The sequence below is a fragment of the Osmerus eperlanus genome, chromosome 8 (genome assembly GCF_963692335.1).
Source record: "Osmerus eperlanus chromosome 8, fOsmEpe2.1, whole genome shotgun sequence".
NCBI lineage: Eukaryota > Metazoa > Chordata > Actinopteri > Osmeriformes > Osmeridae > Osmerus > Osmerus eperlanus.
The window spans coordinates 6,074,379-6,100,630 of record NC_085025.1 but is presented as its reverse complement, the minus strand read 5'-3'; the positions used below and the strand labels follow the sequence as shown (position 1 = coordinate 6,100,630).

The following is a 26,252-nucleotide window of genomic DNA, read 5'->3' as shown; positions in this document are numbered from 1 at the left end:
TTCGTTTAGCTGTCTGCACATCTTTGAAGTGAGACACCTGCCCCAGGCGGAGAGCTCGTCATCGGGGGGGCTCTTCTTCCTCGCTCCCCCTCAGTCAGGGAGACATCCACGCCTCTCGCTCAATTAACTTCCTCTCTCTGGATATACTGGGGAGCAATTAGGAGCAGAGGCTACAGTCTGGGGTTCCACTGGGAGAGAGAGAGGGAGTGATGGAGGCAGGGGAAGGGAAAGAGCGAGAGAGAGAGAGTAGAAGAGAGGGATGGAGGGAGAGAGGTGGGGAGACCGAGAGAGAGGGATAGAGAGGGAGTGGCGGGCCGAGGGAGAGAGATGCGGGAAATAAAGGATGGAGAAAGAGAAAAATAGAGAGGGATGGAGGGGGAGAGGGAGGGAGGCAGGGAGAGACAGAGATGGTAGTGGAGAGGGATGGAGAGAAAAAAGTTGCAGGAAGTAAGGTCGGAAAGGAAAATAGGGAGAAAACCTGAGGGCTGGAGAGAGAGGAAATCAGGATTGAGTCCATTGGTGTCTGTGAGAAATGACATCCTTCCATCATCCTCATGTGGGTAAGTGTAGGGCAAGAAGATGAATGAAGGTGCGAAGAGTTACCACAAGAAACCGCATCCCTCCTGTTTCAGCTGAACATACAGGAAACACCAGCCAACGGTGCCTTTCTTCTACTGGAAAAGCCACCGTTACATATCTATGACACGACAAAAGCACAACGCTATATGGATTAATTAACCTGATGTGTGTGTTTGTGTATAGTATGTGTGTACAGTATGTGTGTGCGCGTATAGTATGTGTGTGTGTAGAGGTATTAGTTCAGTGGACCTGGAGGGATCAACATCCCACACAGAACCGGCAGTCCAGTGAGCTGGTAATTGTGTAAAGGTCAAACTGGCATATAGGCATCCCTTTACCCATTATACTCTCTCTCTCTCTCTCTCTCTCCCCCCCCCCCCCCCTCTCGTGGCCTGTGTTCTCTAGCTGAATTCTGAGAGATGGATGCTGGAGGCCTGTTTGGAGGTTGCAATTAGAGGTGCTGACAGACTAATGGAGCCTCTTCTGGTGTGTGTGTGTGTGTGTGTGTTGCTTATTATGGAACAAGGCAACCTGTGAAATCTAAGCACACACCAATCTCCAAGACAGAATGGTGCAGCACACTGTGTGTCCGTGGTAATGGTAGAAGTCCCTGTTCTGTCACATTCTGACAAGAGAAGAAGCTGCCACTCTGATGGTGGTCTCTGCTCACTGTGTTAGTCAACCAGGAATCTGTCATGCAGGCCTGGGCCTCGCTCTCTCTCTCTCTCTGCCTTTCTCCCTCCCTCTCTCTCTCTCTCCCCCTCTATCTCCCTCCCTCTGTCCCTCACCCACCCTTGATACTCTCCCTCCCTCTCTCACTCCATCAGTGTGGTTCTGGTGCATCTCTGCTATTGGGGAGGCAGTCTATCTCTTAATGTGGGGAGCCAGGCCATGGGGGGGGGGGGACAGGTTGGGGGGGGGCTGTAATAGATGTCCCTGTGTCCCACTGAGGAGATCGCTCCACAGGGTGTGTGTGTGTGTGTGTGATTGATGTGTGTTGTTTTCTTCTCCCATGGTGTGTGAACTCCCCACCGGGAAGGCTGACAGGACACAAATACAGTTACACACATTCTCACACACACACTCCGTCACAAATACACTTACACACACTGTGGCATCACGAGAGGACGTGTTGTAGAGGGGCGGTACGTTTCCCTCTGCGAATGGCTACCATGCCACAAGATGGCTGACGCAAGAACTACACCTCCCAGAATGCACCACGCCGACAGCTGCAAATGCCTCAGTCCTCTGATTGAGGCAGGAGCACAGGCGGGGGAGGGAGAGAGGACAAAAGGCTCGATACAGAGACCAAGAGGGAGAGAGCGTACCTGGCATAAGCAGAGGTCGGTGCCAGACTTCTGAGTGTTTGATACTTGGTAGGATCCAAGGCGCGGAGAAACGTTTTTGTGTTTGATGGAACTTTTTGTTTTGCTTCCTGACCTGTTTTTGGTAAATAAACCAGTTACTTTTGTTTGAACCCAGTTTAGCCTGCTCTGTCCGGTTTTTATGCACTGCCCTACACCCCGCATCGTGGTCTAGCCTCTCATGATACCACAACACCTACTCACACACACAAACAGCGGTATTAATGGGTTTTTCTAGACTTCTCAGTGTGTTCTTTCACAGATGGTGTTTCTTTGTGGGGAAGGTCCTTTGTATGTGAAGGTGTTTTAAACGGAGGACTAGCCAGTGGAGTGTGTGCGTGTGCGTGTGCATGTGAATTAGTGTTTGACAGAGGCAGAGTTATCCTGCATGTTTCCACTCACAGTCTGTTACCACACTCTACATAGAGCCACGCTACACTTTCTGTGTGTGTGTGTGTGAGAGAGAGCAAGCGAGAGACAGAGGGTGTGTGCGTGTGTGTGTGTGTGTGTGTGTGTGTGTGTGTGTGTGTGTGTGTGTGTGTGTGTGAGAGAGCGAGAGACAGAGAGTGTGTGTGTGAGTAAGAGTGTGCACGTGTGTATGTCTGTGAGACTGTGTGTGTGTCACTATATTTATATATTTTATGTAAATACACTTTCATTCCCTTTGATGTCGTAATGAAGTTTCATGTAAGTGCTTTATGGCTAAGCCCAGCTGTTTGTGGGCTGGATCTTTAGGGGAACGCTAATAATTCCCTTTTGTTGAGTTGCTGAACTGCTGTCTGTTGTGCTCAATATCAGTGAGGGAGTGTGTGTGTGTTTGTGTGTGTGTATGTGTGTGTGTGTGGTGGGGGTGTGACAGAGAGAGAGAGATTCTCTGGAGTATATTTTATGCAATTTCTTCATCGGTTAGCGATAGTGTTTCAACTTTCATCTTTTAAATAGAGTGAGAATCGAAAGCTTCATTTGAAATTTGCTCATTAGGAATTGAACTCAAAGGGGACCTTTGTTAATGTCTGGGAAGTAAAGATTTCAGCTTGGCTGCTTCATTATGACTGAATCGCTCCTCCCAAGGTGTCTTCCATTTCTTTGAGTTTTTCTGGGAGCGTTCCTTGTCTTCCTTGAGGGTCTTAAGTTGGTTTAGGTTCAGTTCTATGGGCATATGTGAAGCCGTCTGTGACAAACGTTGATTTCGTATTTCAGCCTTGAAGTGGTAATAACTAATAATGTTCGTCCTCCCAGAGAAAAGTGTTTTTTCTCATCACATCGCTTTGAAATACATGTACTGAAACATTAGGGACTTCATGCAACTAGACTCGTTTGGATATATGTGTATGTGTTACTGTATGTTTACTGTATGTTTACTGTATGTTTGACTGTGGACAGTATGTGTGTGTGTGTACTTGACGGGCCCAGGGTCATTCGTCTCCAGCAGGTTCCAGGGTGATGGCTGACAGATGCCTGGTCCAGCCAGCCAAGTGTTTTCCCCCCCTGGGTGTGTTAGGGAAGCAGCCCTTTCATCCACTGTCCTCCTAGCTGTCTGGGCTCTCTTCCTCTCTCCCTGCATCCCTCCTCATCCCTCCATCCCTATGCACTCTATATCTCCCTCCCTCTTCTCTCTCTCCATCCCTCCTCCTCTCTCCATCCCTATGCACTCTATATCTCCCTCCCTCTTCTCTCTCTCCATCCCTCCTCCTCTCTCCATCCCTATGCACTCTATATCTCCCTCCCTCTTCTCTCTCTCCATCCCTCCTCCTCTCTCCATCCCTCCTGTCTCCCCCAATCTCTCCGCCCTTGGTGCATGACCCCCCCCCCCCCCCACCATGACGACCACCACCATCACCCACATCCCGCCCACACCCCACATCCTGCATCAACGGGAAGCTGCATGCGGTAACCATGGAGATGGTAAGATGGGTACCCGTGAGGTGACCTGTGTCCTCCCTCCTTCTCTCTTTCTCTCCCTTTCTTTTGGTCTGTACCCCTACTACTCTTCCTCCCTCCCTTCCTTCCTCCCTCCTTGTCTCCCTCCCTCTTTCCCTCCTTCTCTCCCTCCCTCCTTTTCCCAATCTTTTCCTCCATCTTTCTCGCCCTCTCTCCCTCCCTCCTCAGAGTGTAGTGTCAGTAGGACTCTCTGATGACCTTGTACACAGCAGCAGGGGAGTGATTAAGGATCAAGGCCAAAGACCATTTCCTTTTCCACAGGAAGATAAATGACCCTGTTTGAAACGAGCTGGCCATGGCCTTGGGGCAATTAGACTTTGCTGTGAGCCAGCAACCCTGCACTGCTCTGTGTACAAAAGGCAGGGCAGAGAGAGAAATACTTCACATAACCTATTCCACTGAAACTGCTTGGCGAGGGCAGTGGTGAACAAATTAAATGTATTTTCATGTTTCTCTCTCCCCCCCCCTCTCCTCCCCTCTTGGCGGTGTGTTACCTGTGAGGAAACAGAAGTTCTGACTGTGGGTGGTCCTAGGGACCCTGCCGGAGAGCCCTAGTTTTGAAATATCAATATGAGATCTGGGAAATCACTTCCTGGTCCCACAATCATCTGGGTTCATAGTAGAAGCCAATTTAGCTGTTATACAGCCACTAGGTTTGGTTTGGTTTGGACCTCCAATAGACCAGTGCTGAAGTGCTTGTATTGATTGGCTGATGCTGCAGTGTTTTTGCTGGTTGTTTCTCTTTGCTTTTGTCCTACTTCCTGTGTCAAACACCAGGGATTGGTGACTGCAGATCAACAGATTGCAAGTTTGAATCATCCCCGTATATGTCACTTTGTATATAGGCTGATAGAACACATTATTATTATAATAGTCCAACTGCAGCATTTACCCAGAACATACGTCCACACCTAACACTGTATAGAGCAGCTAGAAACATGTAGAACCCAGATAGTCCCCCCTGTCCAGTACCCTCCACCTCCTCTCACCCCTCTCATCCCTCCACTTCCTCTTTCTCCCTCTCTTCACTCCCTCTCTCCCCTTTCTTTCCTTCTACCCCCCCACCCCCCACACACCTCCTCTTTTCTCCCCCACCTCTAATTTTTTCCCCCTCTCTCCTCTGCACATTCTGTGTTCTCATGCTGCCTCTCATTCACCTCCAGTAGGGGGTGAGTGAAGAGTATCTGAAGGCTCGTTCATAGGCAGATGGCCCCAACCCATCGATTCTGCTTGTAATACAAGCCTTTGCCTTGTCACACTGTCAAAACCAAGATAGGACATGATAGCACGCATCAGACAGGGGCCCAATCGAAATGGAATCTTCCGGCAAGGAGATGGCTATCAGGCGGTGAGGGAGGAGTGGGAAGGAAAGTGGAGGAGAAGGGTCAGGGAGAATGCAGTGTGTTCGGAGGGGAAAGAGGGGGTGGAGGGGGGAGCCAAATAGGGAGGGGGAGGAGGGGGGAGTCAGATAAGGAGGGGAGGAGGAAGTAGTCAGATAGGGAGGGAGGAAGAGGGGGGTCAGATAGGAGGGAGGAGGGGAGGAGGAGGGGGGTCAGATAGGAGGGGGGAGGGGAGGAGGAGGGGGGTCAGATAGGAGGGAGGAGGGGTGGAGCTTCTCCTTTTTCTGGATGTTTCCATGGTGGTAATTGTCATGGTGGTCATACCACCGGTCTGGTATGTATTTCTATATCTCACATGTATGTAAAGATATCTGCACTCCCAAGCCACAGAGGGGCTCAAGGTTACCGGGGCGCCACTTGGCATTCCGTATCTTCTGTTTGTCCTTCCTGTTTTGTGACCTGGCCAATCCCCACGGTAACTCAGGTCGGAGGTGGGGGGGGGAGTAGATTGATTCACACCTTTTGTTTTTTGTGTGTGTTTTGTTTTATATTTGCTTTCTTTTTTTGTCTTTTGTCTTTTTTTTTTCCTCAGGAGAAAAGCTCAGATGTTAAGCCTCGAGAAGCTGTGTGGTGTTGTAAATAAAGCAAATTGGGTTGTGATGGTGGAGATGATATGTGGACGAGGAGATACGTGCTGTCGGCTTTCTCTCCTCTGAGGGTTTAGTTCTCATCAGCCTCTCTCTCCTCCCTCCCTCCCCTGTCCCCCCGTCCCTCCCCCCGCCCCCCTGCCCTCTGGGCAGGAAAGAGAAGGGCGTTTGTTGAGATAAGAGCCTAGTCTCGCTAATGTGTTGTGAAACCTGTGCCTGCGCTCTGTGATGCATCTCTGTGGAAGCAGGATGTAAACTGTGCTATGTGGTTAGCTCTCTTTCTCTCCCTCTCTCTCTCTCCCTCCTTCTCTCTCTCCCTCTCTTTCCTTATTTCTCTCTCTCTCTCGTCTCTCTCTTTCTCTCTCTGATCTGCACACAGCGCCCTGGGGTGTGGGGACTGTGGTAGTGTTATAGGCCGTGTGCAAGAACACATCTCGCCGCATCAGAACAGGACTGGCGTTTTATGTGACGGCATTCATCACCGTCATGGCCCTCCAATGTGTTCAACCTCCATAGGCCTACAGAGGCAGGAGACTGCAACACATCACCTGTGCTCCTGCAGGGCTGGACAGGCCTGCCATGGTTTAGACTGCCGTGAAATAGATACGACTTCACACAGCTCCGGGTTCTGGGTGCTGGAATGTTCTAGATGGAACGAGAACGTGCTAGTTTGAAAAGATACAAGTCTCAGTCAGTCTCCACTTCATTGAGGGTTGAATCATTTACATTTTACATTTAGCAGACGCTCTTATCCAGAGCGACTTACAGTAAGTACAGGGACATTCCCCCGAGGCAAGTAGGGTGAAGTGCCTTGCCCAAGGACACAACGTCATGTGGCATGGCCGGGAATCAAACCAGCGACCTTCTGTTACTAGCCCAATTCTCTAACCGCTCAGCCACCTGACTCCCGAATCAAGTCATGAGATGTGAAGGCCAGAGAGATCATTCTTATAGAGAACACACAAAAAACCAATATGAGAAACCACAGCTTGTCTCCAGAGAAGCAGTTGAATGGATACAAAGGCTGTCCTTGTATATAATATCTATCCTGACATCTTTCCTACCGGTCTAACCACAGGGCACATACCTACAAGACTGCAGTACAGGAGTCAATATGAATGAATATTGTACTGTTAAGATATCAACTGATTTTATGAAATAATATATAAATAAGGTCATATGAAATAAGATGTTATGATTCATTTATGATTTTATGATAGATTTAGGATTTAGGATTAATATATGGCCAAACTAAATTATTCAGTTTTTCCCGGAGCAGACGGCAGAGCTATGGTTTGTCTGGTGTGAGCCGGCAGCTCCAGGTAGGAGTCTGTCTGGTGTGAGCCGGCAGCTCCAGGTAGGAGTCTGTCTGGTGTGAGCCGGCAGCTCCAGGTAGGAGTCTGTGTGACGGCAGCTGTGGTCTGATGACAACCCAGTGTTCTCACCTCCGTGTTAAAGTCTGAATCTAACGGCTGGCGGTGCCTCCCATACCTGTCTAAATCTGGGTGCTTCACACGCAGAATGAGAGCCAGGAGTCAGATTGACCTGCCCCCAGCCTCGACATGAGTCAGATTGACCTGCCCCCAGCCTCGACATGAGTCAGATTGACCTGCCCCCAGCCTCGGCAAGGCACCCTAGAGAGCGTGCCTCCACAGGCTCTGTTATTATCTTGATGGCTGATTCTGCTTCTTCACTTCTAAGGTGATGTTTATTGTTGGCTTTGCAGAGTTAGATCTTAGTTTCCAATTGCCGTGGTAATACAGTCTTCGGATAATAGTCCCCGAACGAATGATTCAAACTTAGTCTGACTCTCATGGCAATCAACCAACTCGCTTTGGACAGTCAGGCTTCCAGGCAAGCAGGCAGGCTGACAGGCCGGCAGGCAGGCTTCCAGGCAAGCAGGCAGGCTGACAGGCAGGCATATACGTCTCCTCACAATCCACCATTTTGTTTAGCTACTGTGCTGTCAGAGCAGAGTATTGGAATCTCTGTCAACAGAGGAAGTTTGTCTGCCTGTCTGTCTGCTGCCTGCCTGCCTGCCTGCCTGTCTGTCTGTCTGTCTGTCTGTCTGTCTCCATCGATCGCAGCATGATCCCTCAGAACAGTACCACTGTGGTCAAAGGTAAATACTGCTTTAATGAGGTCTGTCTATCGATTCAACTTTTATCTTTATTTTCTTTCTGGATTTGGCGATCACACCTGGGTCAGATAAGAGGGTCCTCTTACAGGCTTAAACACACTGTCACACACACATGCATGCGTACACACACACACACACACAGAGCCTACGGATGACACAATTCCCCTCCGAATAATTACACTTGAGAGAATATTATAATAAAATATATGCCCACTTTATGTTATGGAAATTGAGTCGAAGAATTGGAGTTCTCCAGCTGTGAAATCAGTTTCTGTAGTCTTTCCGGCCAGGCGCATCATCATTCTACACCTCCCTGTAGGCTCATCTGCACGCCCTCCAGTGCACACACGGGCGTTCCACTCTGGTCCGCCCCTGTTCCCGCCATACGTCACATCGACGCCTCGCCTCGCCGGGGGCCCGGATGTGGGCTTCACGTGTCACTAATTGGGTTGCGCGTTTGCCTGAGGGCTGAGACGCCCGCTTCCCTGGACCAGTCCCCCACCAGCACAGCCACCCCGAGGGGACGACATCACGTGTCACCAGAGCTGATCTGTGAGGCCGTGTTACGGGGGGGAGGGGAGGTGTTACAGTTCCAGAAGGAGAGAGGGGGATTCATCACCGCCGAATTTGTGATGATGCTTTTCAATCGTTTGATAACCAAATCAGTTTTATTGAGATGGATTTTTGGCGGCGTTCGCGCTTGAGTAAGCACAGTCGGGTCGAGGGCGTGTGGTGTGATTCACTGCGGAACAGCAAGTTCTTCTGAACCTGTGGTGTGTCGAACTGGAGGAGAAAAGGAGAAAGACTCAGGCTGTCTTTCTATCAGTTCAGGCCCCCTAAACCCCAACTGTTTTCTTCTCATCTTAGTGTGAGGCTTACCTGGGTGAGAGAAACTGTAGCCTGGCTCATCCCATCGCCTGTGGTGTCTGTGTCTTTGTGTACCTGCTTGTATATGTGTGCGCGTGTGTTGGTATGTTGTGTGCCTGTGTGCGTGCGTGCATACGTGTGTATGTATGTGTATCAGCCTTGTTTGTGCTCTGCTGTGAGAGTTATTGGGAAACAGGCGTGAACCCTTCGGCCAGGCTTCTTCCAGCAACACGCTTGAGACACGACAACACATTGGTACACCTATGTCACATAATGTGTACATGACATGGTTCTAGAGGCCAGCCTGTCGGACAGGATGAGTGTCTGGGCTGGAGAGCAGAATTCAGCTACAACTCTGACCTGACGTCATCTGGAAGGCTAAGACTTCTCCAGCAGCCTTTGAAGTTACTTGTTTTTTATCTTTCCTTGCATCTCACTTTTTTCTCTCTCTCTCTCTTTCCTTTGTCCTTTGTTATTCATCAGCAAATGTTTCACACACGTGCACTCACATTTGCACACTCACAGACACACACTCTTACATATTCACAAATAAGCAGACATGTATTTATTGCTCTCTTTCTCCATGAGTGTGTAAGTGTGAGCTTGTGCATGTGAGTATGAATGTGTGTGAATGTGTGTGTGCATGTATGTCTGCATGCGCATTTGTGAATGTATGAACTTGTGTGTGTGGCGCACGTGCCCGTGTGTGTCCGTGCGTGCGTTCGTGCATGCCTGTATGTGGTGTGTGTGTGTTCTCCCAGGCAGTGGTGGTATTAGGGGGTGGTAGAGACTCGTTTCATTAGTCTGTCAAACTCAATGATATTTAGAGCCTGGCACTGAGGGCCTGGACTGCAAACTCAATCAGCGCTCTGATTTCATAACCCTGCTCTCTGACAGGCCGCTTTTATCGTCCCGCTGATCCACTCTAATAAACGCTCGCCACCGCGCTCTGCGTTGAAATACGACCCTACGTCCTGCCCAGGCCGGGAGAGGGGGGCGAGGCCCAGGAGAGAGGGAGGGGGCGAGGCCCAGGAGAGAGGGATGGGGCGAGGCCCAGGAGAGAGGGAGGGGAGGCTGGGAGAGGGAGGCGGGCGAGGCCAGGGAGATGGAGGGAGGCGAGGCGAGGCTGGGGAGAGGTCCAGGGATAAATCACTGCTGCTGGGTACTGGAGGATGCTGATAATCCACCACGGCTTCACGTCTTCTCAACACACACACACACAGGTATACGCACACACAAACACTTGACTCATGTGCACACTCACACTGTCTTTCACGCACACACAGCACAAATCAGAGTGCTTGGCCGTGGACAGGGCTGATGTGTGGGGCTTGGCGGAGGCCATTGATTGTGGAGGCTGAGGGCGGGCCAGGCCATAAAGCAGGCAGGTGGAAGGATCTGGAGAGCCCAGGAAAACAATTATCTGAGGGAGGAGAAAGCCCATTCATGGAGGAATGATAAACACAATGAAATATGATTGTCTGACAGTGATGGATGATGTGTCTCAGAGGGCATTCTGAGCTGAGTTTATACACTGTAGATATCTCTGAGCTGGGTTTATACACTGTAGATATCTCTGAGCTGGGTTTATACACTGTAGATATTTCTGAGCTGGAATTTATACACTGTAGATATCTCTGAGCTGGGTTTATACACTGTAGATATCTCTGAGCTGGGTTTATACACTGTAGATATCTCTAAGCTGGGTTTATGCACTATAGATTGTACTCTAGGTTTTGGACAACTCAATATATTGTACAGACTCTAAACATGTTCTTCTCTGCGTGTGTGTATCTGTGTGTGTACCTGCATGTGTGTATGTGTGTGTGTGTACCTGCGTGTGTGCCAACAGACGACGGACGACATTGTGTCTTCAGCAGAGTGCTCCAGTGACGACGAGGACCTGGAGGAGTGTGACTCTGGACATGCAGGTGGGCTGGGAGGGGGATAGTGCCTGCCTGGTCTCTCTCTCTCCTTTCTTTGATTTGCAACTGAGGATCTACTCCTCTAAGCATCACGCCCCATGGGAGCCTCCAGTGTAACTTCAAAAGACTTCCTAAAAGCAACAGAGAAAGCGAAGGGGTAGCGTTCAGGGTTGAGTGTATGTAAAGTTTAAAGAGCTCCGGGCTCTTTGGAGGAGGATGAAAGCAAGGAGGGCCCTCCTTAACGTGCCCTCTGTAAAAAGTCCCTTTAAGTTGTTGTGTACATCCTCAAACTGGAAATTACCACTCCGTGCATAGTCTTGAGATCCCACACGCCACATAGACTTAGATGAGGGAGAGCTCCAGTTTAGCTCCGATAGAACACAAATGCAAAAGTTACACTTCGCTATGGGGCTTCTGGTTGCTGACATGGTGATGCGTTAATACTAATTTTGTTCTCTCAGCATTCAGAAGAGAGCAAACTTTAAATGAAAAGTACAAAATTAGTATCAAGCTCCATGTCGCATTGCTGATGCTTCAAAATGTATCTGTCCTGTACACGATTTGAGTTCCTTGCTGTGCGTGTGTGTGTGTGCATATTATCGACAGATGATACATTTTGAGATTCTTTTATTAAAGAATACAGATGCTTCCAGCATAGATAGTGTGATATGTAGCAGACTAACTGCACCAGAGCCTCTTCCTCCTCTTCTTCTTCTCTTGTTTGTTTCTTTGTTTTCTCTCCTTGGAAGCTCGCCTTACCTGAAACATTCTAATAGAGAACAGATATCCTCGAATTTCTGTGCACATCTTCCGTCTCTCGTCCCCACACATAGTCACCAGGTCAAAGTGTTAATCCTCAGTTGTGTCAGATCACCCGAACACAAATAACTGTAGCTCTGATATACAGAGAGGCACTTGTTTTGAGAGTACTTTGGGTTTAAACCTGCTGATGGGTGTCAAGCTGTTTGTCGGGGCCTCTTGTCCTGGCCAGCTATGTTTCTGGGTAAGAACAGGCCAGAGAGAACTTGGTCTGGCTTCTCTGAATGCTTAAACACTATGAGGACTTGTAGGGCTAGCGTTAGTCTTTCACAGCTAAAGCTTTTTAATTGCAGGGCCGTCCTTCAAAAACACCATTCTCTCCAGCTAATGAATGCTCTTCTAATCTGGTTAAATACACCTGGGCCTATTATGAAACATATGTCCACTTTCTAAACCACAATGCTGGCAAATTTCATTTGGACCAGTTATTATCGAGGCTATGAGATTATAGATAGGCAGGACCACTCCTCCTCTCCCTCCTTCTAAATGTGTGGAGAGAATTTGTTATTAATCCCCTAATTCTTCTCTCTGGGCATGGTCACCTTGTAAGCTTTATCGCTGTGCAACACCGTTTGGGTTGTGGCAAATGCACATTTGCAAAACATTCCTTTATTGCATGGTCTATTTGATGATAGCTATTGTCAGGGGAAGTAATTTTCTCTGGAAACACATGCAATGTTTACTCCAACGTAGCACGTACTGTCTGACTTAGCATGAATTAACAGTGCTTTTCTTCAACCACAGACATCCTGAGTTAAACAGGCGTTTGACAGCTTGTCAAAGTTTGACATCCCATTATTTCAACAGTTTAATCCCAAGCTTTCTCAAAAGGAAAAGTGCAAGTCAGTAGTTTTCAAAACCTGTAAGATTTCACTTGGTACCCCTGCTCATATAGTGGTACATGTTCTAGCCATATAGCCATACATGCCACCATGCTGACACAGAAATTCATATCCTCATTCGGATCCTTCTCTGCTCCTGGTTCTGTCAAGTGATGCATGACATTTTATTGTTTTTATTATGATTTAATTACATTTTGGGTTTTCCTGGTGATGCAAATGTGGACATCTCTCGTCGGTGTCGACCCCAAGCTGTGTTGTTTATGATTTAAGCTTCAGTTTGGACTCCTTTTGGTTCAGTTTTTTTTGTTGTCCTCATTCGTCGCACATCTTCCAGGATTAAGCCCCTCCTCCGTTATGCCTCATCTTGTGCCGCATGAAATTTTGGTGGTTGAAAAAAAAAAGACAAAAAAAGACAGTACTCTTCCTCATCTTTTTGTTATTGTCGTGCCATGCGGCTTTTAACAAACCATCCCCATCTTCAAGACTTACATAGGAAATGAAAGGCAACAAAATCTTTTCTTGCCATCACCCTTTTTTGGCCTTGTGTAGGCAACCCCATTCTGTCTCAAGAAAGTTGTGAGTGAAAGAATGACCCCTAGTCCTCCCATCCCTCCCTCCCCCATCCCTCCCTCCCCCCTCCCTCCCTCCCATCTTCTTTCTCAGCCTTTCTGCATACACACGTCTGTTTTGAATGCAGATGGCATAAAAAGACTTTTATTGCCACAAAAGTATATCTGTTTTTCTATTCTCTCTGTCGCTCCCCAGTAGAAGGTGTTTGTGGCATGTGTTGGACTGGACAGTAGCTTAGACTACCCCCCCTTTCCCCTGTCAACCTCAAAGCTCCTCCTCTTCTGCGCATGTATGGATTTCGATTGGCCCGCCATTTTGTGTGCTTTTCCACCCATCCCTGAGCTCTCCGGCCCACATGGCTGCCGTTCCCCGTGCGTGTTCAGGGCTCCTCTCCTGCTCTGCCCTGTGGCTTCAGTGATGTCCCCTGTCTTGTGTCTGTGCTCCGTCTGTCTGCAAACATGTCTTGTCTCTCTCGCATAAATGTGTAGTCTGTTTAAAACCTTTAAACCTGGCCGCCCCTCGATCCTGAGCGAGTTCCACAAGAAGGCCACAAAACTTTAAATGTATTTATAAAAATATCTACACAATTTCATACCTGGAACCACATCTAAGACCTAACTGGATCCTATTAACATTTTAATACCAACTCTCCTTAAAGAAAGCTCTAATAGCTTTAGCTTTCATTAACAATTGACAGGTTTTGACGGGGAGCCTATTGTCAGATCAAAATCATTGATTCTCAGCACAGATTCCAGTTGAAAATTGAGCACACAGAGTACCCAAGATTTGCTCAGCATCTCAGTGAAACGTGACCTGTAGCTGTGAAAGCCGGCGACACTAAGGCGCAATAACATGCGTCTCCAATGCCACCGAAGCGTGTGACACGAGCCTGTTAGACTCTGACGAATAGACACATACACATACACACCTAATGGAGATATAACCCAGTTCCAGATGTCTCTCCTGCGCGCACGGTCCGTGGAGAGAGGGGAGGGCCGTTCTCCCGGGGACGCGTGTGTGATTGAGGGCGACGTGGCCCATGATTCCTTCATCCCGCCACCGCAGATGCGAGGGACCGGGGGTGTGAGGGGGCGATGAGGAGTGAAGTACGAGCGGACCGGATCAGCGGTTTCCTGGGCCTTGTCCCGGCCGCCGTCAGGCCCCATCGGAGCGCCTGTCACCGCCATGCAGCCCTCACATCAGTTTAAAGGTTGTTCAGCTGACACCTGTCTCGCTCGCGGGAAGGTAAGCTTAATGGTCCTCCGACAGGGGAGCAGCCAGGCCGGGCGAGGACGGCTAATATGGAGCGGAGAAGCCAGCCACATGATGACGGATTAAGAGCTATCTGCCACACATCCGGAAGAGGGGAGGGGGGAAGGAGGAAGGGAGATGAGAGGAGAGGAGGAAGGGGAATCCTGGGTATCGCGCGTCCCTCGCTCGGCCAGAGGTGTCTTCTTCTCACAGGGGCTGGTAGGACCATGCTCTCAGCCCCGCCTCGGAGAGGACACACACACTCTCCCCTCCTGATTAGCTCACACACAACACATATTCCCCTCCTGGTTAAAGATGACTTGTTATGTCTTGACAGTCCTGTCGAGGCTTCAGCCTGTGGCCTTTCCTGGAAGCATCCGGAATAATCCGTAGAGTGTCTCTTTAAATGTGTTGACAGCAGGAGTTGTTGTTCTGCTGGAAGTGTTGCAGCAATCAGCTCCCTTCCTGCAGTGGCAGAGGTGAGGGAATGTTCTTCAGAAGGGGGCCTCTGGACACAATAGGATTTCAAGCCCAAAGCACTGACTCACCTGCAATCTGCAGCTTGAAATCCCATTGACTCAGTCCAGCTGCGTTGCGGAACGACGTACTGGCTTCCCTTTAGCATGTCACACCTCAGGATCCTACACACACACATGCCGGTGGGATTCATCTCCATTCGGAAGTCTCAGCAAACACTGGATGAAAAACGAAGATTAGGCCAAGAGAGGGAGAAAACAATGGTGAAGAGAGAGAGGGTGGGAGAGAGAAATAGCGAGAGGGATGGAGGGAGAAAGAGGGAGCAGAATAGGGAGAGGGATGGAGGTAGGGGGAGAAAGAGTAGGGAGAAAGAGGGAGATAAAGAAACTGAAAGAAAGAGATGGGGAGAGAGAGGGGGGGGGGGGTCTGTGAAACTGCTGCTCTGAGGTTTGTCCTGTGCTGTATGGCTGCCTGAGCCTGCTGAGGTAGTCTGATCGTAGTCTCTTTATTTGCTTACTGTAAGTCTCCTGAAAACGACACATTCAGACTAAAGAATTGGGCTGAGTTACTGCTCTGTGGGAGCATAGCCTACAGATTTTTTTTTGTACTGTTCAGCATAACGTGAGCTTTGCTTTTTGTGATTTCGATTATGAATTTACTTTTTTTTGCAGCATAATGTTATGTTTTTCTAGCTAGCATCGTCATCTCTGGCAACTGGTTATTCTGTCTTCTTTTACACTTGTTGCGAGAAGTCATAATCCATTAGGAGAGCCTTTGCCTTGTTACTTTGAAAGCTTTCCATACTTAATCTCCTTTGGTTAAAAAAAAAAAGAAAATGAAACAAGAAGTTACATTGCTTCAGGTTTGCCGAAGTGTGGAATTGTTTGCAGAGATCAGGAATAAGGCTTAGCACAGAGCCCCCCCATCTTGACACTTGCGCCCAAAACAAATGCTATCTCGTTAAGCAAACCCATTAGAATGTGCAGTGTTTGTTCTGCGCACTATGCAGCAAACTGTGTAGTGCCATAGGGGAGCTAATCGAGGATTAACGTGTTTACAAAATCGTCAAGGTTCTCCGTTAAGCTTTGCCCGGAGCACCTGACTGGGGCGGATCTCTTGGATGTAAAGGTTCTGTTGATCCGACTGGAGAACTAACAATACCTGTAAACAAAACAGACAAATCCTGTCGGGCAGACATGCAGAACAAGAAGCAATCAAGGGACGACGTAGGGAGGTAGGTAAGATCGTCCTCTGCCATCGTTTACTCAGGCCTGATACTGTTTATATAGCAGGAACTCATTGGACCGTAATGATAACCACGCAGTAGGAGCAGAAACGATAAAACGTTGGTACTGACCACATGGCAGGATAGGGAAGGATCTACTCTGTGTGTTGACTTTTCTAAACTACATGACAGATATTCCCCAGTAGTGGCACTAGATGCTAATAGTGTCTGAGCAAAGACGGGTAAATTAGAAATGCTAATTCGGAGTATGTATTTTGTGCTGTCATTCACGTGAATAAACACACACAAACACAACCCAGTGTAGTCTGACAAAACAAGGACACCCACTCTGTGTAATCGTGTAAACGGCTCGCGCTATCAGCCCGGAGCACAGGAACTAACACTTCAGCTCTGAAGACTAATGCGATCCTCACATCCCTCTGAATCACCGGGGGCGTAGATATATTCATCTCCTTGTGCCCTCTTGTGGAACTCCTCCGAACACTGTGTTTGTTTACCTGTCAAACGAAGGCTGTTGGTTATGCATTAGCCTAACTTCAAACTAAACATTAACTTTAAAGTAGACTCCTTAATTAACGGTACTTGCACTGGATTAATTAGATAGAGAACTGGAACTAACGGCAAATAACGTTGGTTGTATATCACCCACGGTCTTGTTCCAACCGACATCTGGTAATTCGTGTTTATTTTATTTGCCATAAATCAATACCTTACAGCCCTTGGTGCAGTGATCTTTAACTGACCTCTGACCTAGTGTGACCCAGCTTGTTGTATTGTAATCATATATTACTCTCCCTAAATGCAACTTACTTATAGCATGCATAAACCTAACCTCTAAGAGTCAAACCAAAATCTTTCTAGTATCCTCTCTCTCTCTGACGTCCACCCAGACTGCACGCGCTGTCCTGTCTTTTTAAATACTAACAAGAGATCTGTATTTCGTAAGAAAGAACTAATAATATCAAGGTATTATTAGTTACAAGAAGGTGGTGACATTTGACCTCCAACCTGTCCTTTTCCCTGGTCTGCAGTGTGTGCTTTCTGGTGGTTCATCTGATAGTTTGTGAGAAAAAAAATGCCTTTTCTTCCTTGCTTGCAAATTTGTTTTCTTTCTCTGTGTTTGTACATATATGTCAATATACATATATGTGTATATATATCTGTTAATTTTTTTGAAATTGTTTAAATTACCTCTTGATGATTTAATAATTTGCTAAGAATTACTATCAATATTTTTCTGATGACTTATTCGAAATTTGTTAACATCTTCCTTTTTTCTCGATGAGTTTATCGGCAGTGGTGCAGTGTCACTCCACTGATCCAGTTGGCTTTCTACAACCTGACGAGCTGTTTCACTAAATGTACAAATTTATCGAGAAAAAATTGAAGATCACTCCAAAACGGTCCCTCACCACAATCTGTGAAAACCTTTCCAAACTGTTTTAACACTGATCTATATTTTTCCTCTTATCAGACAGCTATTTGTGATTAAAAAAAAAACATAAATTGGGATTATCAATAATTATAAGTGATTAATTTGTGCATGGCAAAGAAGTTGCAGTTTAGGGTTTGTAAAACTGTCAGTGTTGAGAGTGCTCTTCTCTTCTGTTCATGGGCATGAATATGCTCACTATGTGTGTCCCCATCCCTTCCTTACAGCCAAAAGCTCTAACGCTGCCCGTCCGCTTCGTGTCGCCTTTACATGGACATGGCAACTGACGTACACATTCACCCCCATCTATCTCATTTCCTTCCTAGTATGTTCATAGGATGCCCTCCCCCCCTCCTCCTCTTTCTCCTCCTCCTCACACACCCCCCCTCCCACCACGTAGAGATGTTAAGATATGTACAGTCATCCATTCGTTCATTACCGATGAACAACCTAAAAAGTCGAGCGAAAAAATTAAGAAAACATTTTAAAGAGTTAATCAGACTGTAGATATTTATGGAGAGGTGAAACGGGAGCGTATTTGTCAAAGCAAGACTTCTAGATGTACAGTTTTCTTTTTTATAAAATAAGATGACTATTAAAAGAGAGTAGAAAAAAAAACCCTCCTGAACAGAATGGTGAAGGATTATTTTTCATGTCATGATGTGTGGATGTATGTGTTGTTGCCTCCCTGTACCATCCTGTCTAAAAGAGAAATAATAACAAATTAATCAAATTGTTAAAAAGAAACTAACCTAACTTGTCCAAAAGCATTCTTACACAACTTTCTTTTGTAAATTTTTTCTTCCTGCCAAAATCATGCGGGCAATTTGTTGATGTAAGTTGACAAAATTGATGGTATGCTTTCTGCCTTTGAAAACTATTTTTGCTTTTATTATTTTCCTAGCTGACTTTATTTTTCCTCTTCCTATCAGTTACTAATCCCTCTTTGGATAATATCTATTTTTGATATCTCTACCTGTGGCTTTAGTTTGTGAATGTTTACAATGTTTTCTCAAACTCTAAAACGTGTCTGCATTGCCTTACTTATTTTAATTTCCTTTATTTATTTTGTATTGTTTTCTTTTTTTCGTTTCTAGAGACTTGCATCTCCTTCTAGTTCCCTGTTTGTGCGCCTTTGCAGTGTGCAAGCTACAGTAGCCACCTTGGCAAGAGGTTTCAGCAGTGTCAACCAACACCACCATGTTTCCTGCTCTTACCCTAGACAACCTAAAGTAGCATCCCATACATGAATAGCACCAGGGAGAGAGAAAGGAAGACATACTGAGAGAGAGAGAGAGAGAGAGAGAGAGATGTTAGAGGAACCTCTAACTGTAGCTAGCCTCCTGCAGCAATCCCACATGTGAAGAGTGGGATTGCTGGAAGAAAGGAAGAAAAGAGAAGAAAGAAAGAGCAAGACAAGAAAAGAGCTAGAAAGAGAGACATACTCAAAAGAGAGAAGGAGAAAGAGAGACAAAGAGAAGGAGAAAGAAAAAAAGAAAAAAGGAAAAGAAAGAGAGAAAGAAAAGAGATCACACTCCCACATTGTGGCTGACACCTAAGTGAGCATCTTATAGAAAGAATGGCTTGGCCTTTCAACATTCAGGTGTTGGTGAGCTGCTGGTTGACATTTTGCCATTGTGGTGTCTGTATGAGAGAAGTCAAAAGGCGAGGGGGCGTCCAGGTCTAGAGCGCCCACACTGACCTGCCGCAGGAGGACAAAAGCTTAGTGACACACTGAATAACTGACAACATTACCTGATGTTATAACTAGAGTAGGACAAAGTCAGTGTATTTAAACCATTCAACCTTTAATAAAGGTCCTTTCAGGAAGAAGAAAAAACATCAGGGGAAAAAAACACTGATTTAGTGTGTTTTAGTTAGTTGTGTAGTGACCAAAACAGCAGATCCAAGACCAGATAGATCTGTTGTAGTGTTGTAATGATGCTGAAGATGAATGAAGATAACTCTGAAACCCAAAACGCCACAAGTTCTTGGACAGTAGCAATTCAACTAACACAGCTAGAACCTGTACTACAGAACTTAACAAGAACCTTCAGTACAATTACAGTTGGCTCACCCTCAGGTTGCACAACCCTTGAAGCCTTTTGATGCAGTGTAAACATTTGATGTTTCATTAGATTTTTGTTTGGGTCTTGTTTGGTTTCTGGTTTCATTGAATTTTGCACTGTTACAGTATTTTCCGTAAATTTTATTTCCTTTACATTCATTACGATTTTTTTATTATTATGATTTTTTTCTGTTTTAATCAGCTTTGCCGTTGATGTTGTTGACTAGCTGTGTTTGATGCTGTTGTGTTTGTTGGCTGGTGTCTGGGCGAGTACTGACCTGTTCTCTCTTTGTTTTCCCTCCTAGGAGGGGAGTTAGTGATCCCCATACTGGTAGAGGACCCCCTAGACACCCCTCCCGTCTCCCAACCCTCCCCCTTCATCCCCCTCCCTCCTACCCTCCGCCCCGTCCTCACCATTATCGAGATCACCCAAGAGTCCCTGCCACTGGCCACTGAGGCGGGGCTACCTTGCTTGTCGGACCGAGGCAGCGATGATTGTGATGGTGGTGGTGGTGATGATGATGATGATGATGGCATGGTGATTTCGGGGTTTGGCTCTGGTGAAGCTTTCGACTCTAGCCTGCCCCCGACTGACGATGAGGATTTTTTCACCACCTTCTCCCTGGTAACAGATAAGATCTTGACCACGTCGGCCTATGAAGGAGGCTACAAAGCTCTCGCACCCAAGTGGGAGGCCAAGGACTTGAGGCCTAGCAAAGCCTCAGAGGCGGGTAGGACTACCCCCGCCCTGCCTCTGCCTGATCCCAGGGGCACCGTGGTGGCGCCAGTCCCCTCAGACACGCCGCCCAAGTTGCCCGCCGGTAAAATGAACAACCGCGAGGTGAAGCCCCTCCAGCCGGACATAGTCCTGCTACCCCTCCCCACGTCCCCCGACCTGGAGGGCACCAGGCCGCGGGGGCCCCTCGTCACCTCGCCCATGCTCCGCACCGTGCCTGCCGCCCTACCCACCGTGCCTGGCGTACGGCGGGTGCCCCCGGGCGCCTCCGAGGTGATCCGGGAGTCGAGCAGCACCACGGGCATGGTGGTGGGCATCGTGGCAGCGGCCGCGCTCTGCATCCTCATCCTCCTCTACGCCATGTACAAGTACAGGAACAGGGACGAGGGCTCCTACCAGGTGGACGAGACGAGGAATTACATCAGCAACTCAGCGCAGACCAACGGCGCAGTGGTGAAGGACAAGGCGCTGACCGCGGCCAAGGGCACCAGTGCCAAGCGACCAAAAGACAAGGACAAGGAGTATTACGTGTAGGGAGAATATAAAGGTCCATCATTCCCAACAACGTTTTAAAAAAATTATGTAACGAAACTGGTTGGAATTTAAAAACAAACTGTTGACAGTACCATATTGGGAGCTGCGATTTCAAACCGGGGGAGGGACTCCTCTGTGAACTCAATGAGTCGTCGAACATTTTCAAACGTAACTGTGACTTGTTGAAACTTACTTGCTGAGGTGACTGTGACAAAGTAGCTGATAGGGACGATGCAGAGATGTCCCGCCTGACCCAGTGACGTAGTCCAAACGACAGTGTAAGATATTTCAATGGTCACACGGCTGCCCCAGAGACTGTTGGGAGGTGTGTGATTGTTGGCGTAAACAACCGTGTCCGTTGTAAACCCTGTAAAATACGACCACCATCATTTTGGCCATTTCTGCGCTTGCATGTGAGTTGTATGTGACGTGCAGGCATTTGTGTAAGTGAGGGACCTGAAGAATTATGATTGTCAGAAAAATGGAAAGACTAAAACTTAAGTGTCCAAAGGAAGGCTTTTCAGTACGTGTTGCCAGTGACGGTGTGAGGTAAGCTGTTCGTTGACATGATGTCTTTCTTCGATCGAGGCAGAGAGAGGGATGAGACTTTGTCGCTGCTGTCCACACAGTGCTCAACAAATGCTCAGAGAGGCAAAATAGCAATGTATCTCAATTTGTCTTTATTTTTCCTCCCGATCTCACATACAGATTTGATTGCTATGCATGACGTCCAAATTCTAGGTGGTGCTCAACCATGCTGGAGAGGATTCGCAAAATGCAACATTGTTTTATATTGAACTTTAGATTCCCGTTATAAAATTTGCTTTCTCAGTTTTCCCCAAAGACCTCCAGTTTTAGCCATTTATTACGTCCTGTTGGTCCCATTTTCCCATCTCTGGATCTCACTGACAGATACTACATCATCATTTCTGGAGGTCTGCTACAGTATTGAGACCAGGAGGCAGAGTATTCACCCCGGAATGAGGATATTGTGAATTGTATCTGTTGTCACAGTCAACTGTGTCGAAAACAACAAATATGTTTACATATTTTATTACATCATTAGCCGTTGTAATTTGCCGCTCAATATTGTACATAACATTTGAGTTTCCGTTGTTATTTTTTATTTATTGTACAGACACTCATTTAGTGGTGTAGTACACGGCAGAAATCAAACCTTTGTTGTTGGGAGAAGCTGGGTTAGAGCGTTGTACGTATTTGCATATTTTATAAAAGACAGGAGGAACATGTTTTAGGTTAGAAAATCTAGTCTTTCTGGATGGTGTTTCTTCGCATGGATATGTGACTACCGGGAGTTGTCAATGAACTAGAAAACACCCCTCCCAAATAATGTATTAGGGACTCCTTGATTCTTGATTACTTTATTGTAATTCTTTTTCATTTGAGATCAATTGACAAGGAAAATAAAGATGCTGAAGGATTTGGAGACCCATAGCTGGCACCTTACTGACATACAGGTGTGGTTTAGTTTTTTTAATTGTGAAGTCTATGTTTCTCTCTCTGTTTTTGAATGTTATTTTACATTTGTGTTTCTCTGTTGCGTGTGCAGGTTCATTTACAATTTTCTCATTTTCTGACAGTTTGTGGCTGGAAGTTTTTTTATTATTTATTACACAAATTATTTATCTGTTACTTTTTCATTTTGCGTTCATAGCAAACCTCAAGTCCAGTGTGTACATTAATTTATTTTTCGTGTTGTAAACGCTTTTTAAATAATTTAATTACTGTTTTTGCTCCTTTGACTCCAGACAATTCCCAGCAATAAAATGTTCTCCCCAAAGCGTTCAATGGTACACTGCGTTCTCTGAATGTTGCCAAGTGTGCATCTGAATCGGGTCCTCAAGAATCAAAACCATACACCCCTACCAACACACTAAAGGTGCCACACTTTCTATTCAAATTACCTCCACACAAAGGCCTGACACGTGTGACGATTTCCTTCTTACCTGGGCTAAATGGGTCCTATTCAGCACCAGCACACTGCTAGCGTGCGCTCACCCTGTCAAGCAGAGAACTGGAGAGGAAACGCCAGAGCATAGAAACCACTCGTGCTTCCTCCAGACGCTGGTCTCTTACAGAAAATTTGATCAGGGCTTATGGTGGGTTATGACTTGGTGAATGGCCACCACACATGCTCAGCGCCCTGCTTTAACACCGTCCATATTTCCTGCAAATGGGCCGCATAGTCCTGGTCATTACCTTGGAATAGCCTATTGATGTAAGTTATCAGAGACCCATGTTTGAGTATATTCAGCTAACACAATGAGAACATGAACACATTCATCCTGTGAGTGGCCTGTGGATAAGGGGCTGAGAGGGATTTTTATGACCCGGGAGCTACTTCTCATTCTCTGGGAGACCCTTACATGGTTTCTTGCATTCAATAAGAACTTTGTCTCGAACCCCATTGCTCTGTACAGGCAGGGTCTGAGTTTGCAGAATCTTCCCTAATCACATGGTGGCGTGAATCCAAACCGGGCTTGTTAACAAGACAGTCTGGATGTTTAGTACCGATGGTGACAGTGGGAAGGGACAAGAGTTGTGTTGTGGTTCAGTAATGACCTCGACTTATAGGATGCAACAGTGAGATCACTCCACGTTGCACAGAGAAAAAGATTCACAGCAGTAGTTCTCCCAAACCGCAGTACTACACAAACGTATACCAGCATAGACAAACGTACACCAGCACAGACAAACATGTACCAGCACAGACAAACGTACACCAGCACAGACAAACGTATACCCGCACAAACAAATCTATAAATCTGTTACTTCCCTAGAAGCTTAGTTTTGGTTTTAAAGATATTAACTTTCAACTGGCTACGGTTCATAAAGACTGCATACCTCTGACCTATAGAGATGGGGGTAAGCTCAAAGATCTGTGGTTTCATGCCCAAAAGCAAACCAGGTCAGTTATAAGCCTATGTCTTCCAGTTGTCTCCTCAGTGGGACAGATGGATCTTTTAGGTCAAGTACCCAGTATCTATTCTAATCAATAGACATTCAATATTCGATAGTTGGCCAATATATTCTAATCTCTGTTCTATGTTAGAGCGCTCCAAACCGGTTGGATGTACCGGGCTGACGGAGGGTGCTGGGTGAGAGGTCACGGATGTTTAGATTTGCGTCACGTCGTCCTGCATTTTAGGTGGTCGACAATTGTGACTGATTGCAGATGACTTTTCGCTTCAGTGAAATTGGCAGAAACGGATTACATCCATTTAGCCAACACAGGTTGGATAATTTGTATCTTAATCACAGAAAAACTATTTATGTATGCTGATGGGTTTGCCTCATGGAGTTGTTTGACTGAATAAACTGACTGCACTCTGCGTCGATGTATGGGTGAGAAGTTGAAATTTTGGCAGATTTGTAAATAGGCTATTTGCAGAGATGGAAAGTAACAATGTACAAATACTTTGTTACTGTACTTAGGAGTTAGGTGGCTGAGTGGTTAGGGAAACGGACTAGTAATCAAAAGGTTGCTGGTTCAATCCCCGGCTCTGCCAAATGACGTTGTGTCCTTGGGCAAGGCACTTCACCCTACTTGCCTCGGGAAATGTCCCTGTACCTACTGTAAGTCGCTCTGGATAAGCGCGTCTGCTAAATGACTAAATGTGAAATGTACTTTTTCTGGTATCAGTACTTTACTTCACTATTTATTTTTCTGACAACTTTTTACTTTCACTCCTTATATTTTATACACAACTATCTGTTCTTTCTACTTCTTACATTTTCAAACCAGGCTTGTTGCTTTAGTTTCAATCTATGTAAGTTTGTGATTTCCCATCTCTGTTACACTGTTATTATTTTGTTATTACACTGTTGTTACACTGTTATGTTGTTATTACACTGTTGTTACACTGTTATTATGTTGCTGTTACACTGTTATTCCAGTGTGATCACACTGTTGTTACACCCTTGCAGCGTTGAGAAGTAAGGAAGTAGGCTACTTCGTTGCTGTATATTTTTCATGGTATCAGTACCACTTTTTTTCACTTCACTATTCATTTTTATGACAACTTTTTACTTTAACTCCTTAATTACATTTTCAAACTAGGCTTGTTACTTTAGTTTAATCTGTATTTGGTGGCATGATCAATATTAGTTATTGTAATTGCGTGCCAGCTACCATGGAGCAAGGCAGAAGGCAACAAGAAGAATTTCTAACCTTAAGGATGAGACACTTGAGAATGATCACCGACACCTGTCATCATCCAATCACAGCCTCACACGCATCAGCATATGTAATAACAGTGTAAGAAGTATTTTTAAACATGAGTATCTACTTGAGTGAAGGATGTGTGTACTTTTACCATCTCTGGCTATTTTTTTACAGCGAGAACCACGCTCAACGCTCCACCGTGCATTATAGCCTATAGCCTATATTTCAAAAATGTTCTCAACGGTTATCTAACTGTTTCGAGAACAGACAAAGTACCATTAAACTCTGTGGGATTGTTGGCTTTCAGCTGTCTCCCTGGAGTCCGACAAAAACCTGCACTGAGCAAGATGGTGATCAAACCTGACAAGTCCAATATGAGTGGATTCGACCTTAACGCCAGGAAGATAAAGGGCAAGAGGCTGGGTGTGTGAGATGTGTGTGTGATGTGTGTGAGATGTGTGTGTGGGCGCTTTTGCATACGTGTGTGCGCGTGTGTATGTGTCTGTACGTGCTCTTATTATTCAGCTCCTCGAGTTTATGGGGCATGATCTGCACGTAGCTCCATCTTTTAGTTTGCTCTTCAGACCTAATTAACTGGAGAGATATGAACGCAGTAAATCTGGAATCTAAATCTTTGGTTCCACTAACAAAAGCGAGCAGCTCGTCTCCGCTCAGCGGTAAACACTGCAGGCTGGGGGGAGCGTGCTGGACGGACAGTGCCACCTAGAGACTACGTGGGAGGCAGGCTCCGGTAGAAAATTTGTATGCTGAGCTTGGGAGAATGGCTTTGTTTGCATCCCCAAACAAATCTCCCGGATTACTTCTGTCTCAAAATAGGAGCAATTAGAGTCTATCCAGAAAATTATCTATTGACGTGTGGCTTTACCCGCCGGTGATAAAACATTAGAATACCTCCAAACACACAGAATATGACTAAGAGGGTTATCTGTTTCCATTAAATGAAGACTATAAGATCCACATGGGCAGAGCCCAGATGGGTAAAGGTCTAGAGGGGTGCTCTGGCGGAGACTGAGAACAACCTTAAATTGGGGTTCAGTGGAGCTCTGCAGCCAAGGGTATTGACAGGGGTGAGGTAAGAATCTCTGAGTGTGTTAGTGTGTGGTTGGTTGGTTAGTGTGTGTGTGTGTGGGGGGGGGGGGCGGTGTGTTAATGTGTGTGGTGTGTTCGTGTGGTGTCCATATGTGTTGTGACTGGGGAAGGATCTGTTCCTGGCTGAGCTCGACTGTGAGATTGGATCCAATAACAATCCCAACGAAGCAACAAGCCT

The 26,252-nt window shown here is 46.4% G+C and overlaps 1 protein-coding gene across 1 annotated transcript in view; it reads left to right on the top strand.

Annotated features, from left to right (window-relative positions):
• LOC134024473 (neurexin-3b-like) overlaps positions 1-22,580 on the top strand; it is a 186,091-nt gene extending 163,511 nt beyond the window's left edge. The window contains 2 exon segments of the mRNA XM_062466918.1: positions 10,731-10,809; positions 19,814-22,580. Coding sequence (XP_062322902.1) covers positions 10,731-10,809; positions 19,814-20,778 — 1,044 coding nt within the window. The 3' untranslated portion in view covers positions 20,779-22,580.
• The last annotated feature ends 3,672 nt before the right edge of the window (positions 22,581-26,252 follow it).